This window comes from Fulmarus glacialis, unplaced genomic scaffold, assembly GCF_000690835.1.
Source record: "Fulmarus glacialis isolate BGI_N327 unplaced genomic scaffold, ASM69083v1 scaffold22774, whole genome shotgun sequence".
Lineage (NCBI taxonomy): Eukaryota > Metazoa > Chordata > Aves > Procellariiformes > Procellariidae > Fulmarus > Fulmarus glacialis.
In genome coordinates, this window is record NW_009206472.1 from 20060 (window position 1) to 20305 (window position 246).

General features: G+C 63.0%; 1 protein-coding gene across 1 annotated transcript in view; it reads left to right on the top strand.

The window, feature by feature from the left end:
• The window catches only part of LOC104075320 (protein Wnt-4a-like), a 3126-nt gene that overhangs the window by 2697 nt on the left and 183 nt on the right, over positions 1 to 246 (top strand). Inside the window, exon 5 of the mRNA XM_009575768.1 lies at positions 46 to 240. Within this exon, the coding sequence (XP_009574063.1) occupies positions 46 to 240 (195 nt within the window). The remainder of the gene's footprint in view (positions 1 to 45; positions 241 to 246) is intronic.

Genomic DNA, 246 nt, shown 5'->3' on the forward strand with positions numbered 1-246 from the left:
TGCCGGGGTGTGTCGGGTTCCTGCGAGGTGCGCACGTGCTGGAAGGTCATGCCCCCCTTCCGCAAGGTGGGCAACATCCTTAAGGAAAAGTTCGAGGGGGCGACGGAGGTTCACCCCAAGCGGGTAGGTTCCCGCAAGCTCTTGGTGCCCAAGAGCTCTCGCTTCAAGCCCTACACGGCTCACGACCTGGTCTACCTGTTGGCTAGCCCAGACTTCTGCGACCGAGACCCCCGGCGTGGGGTATTC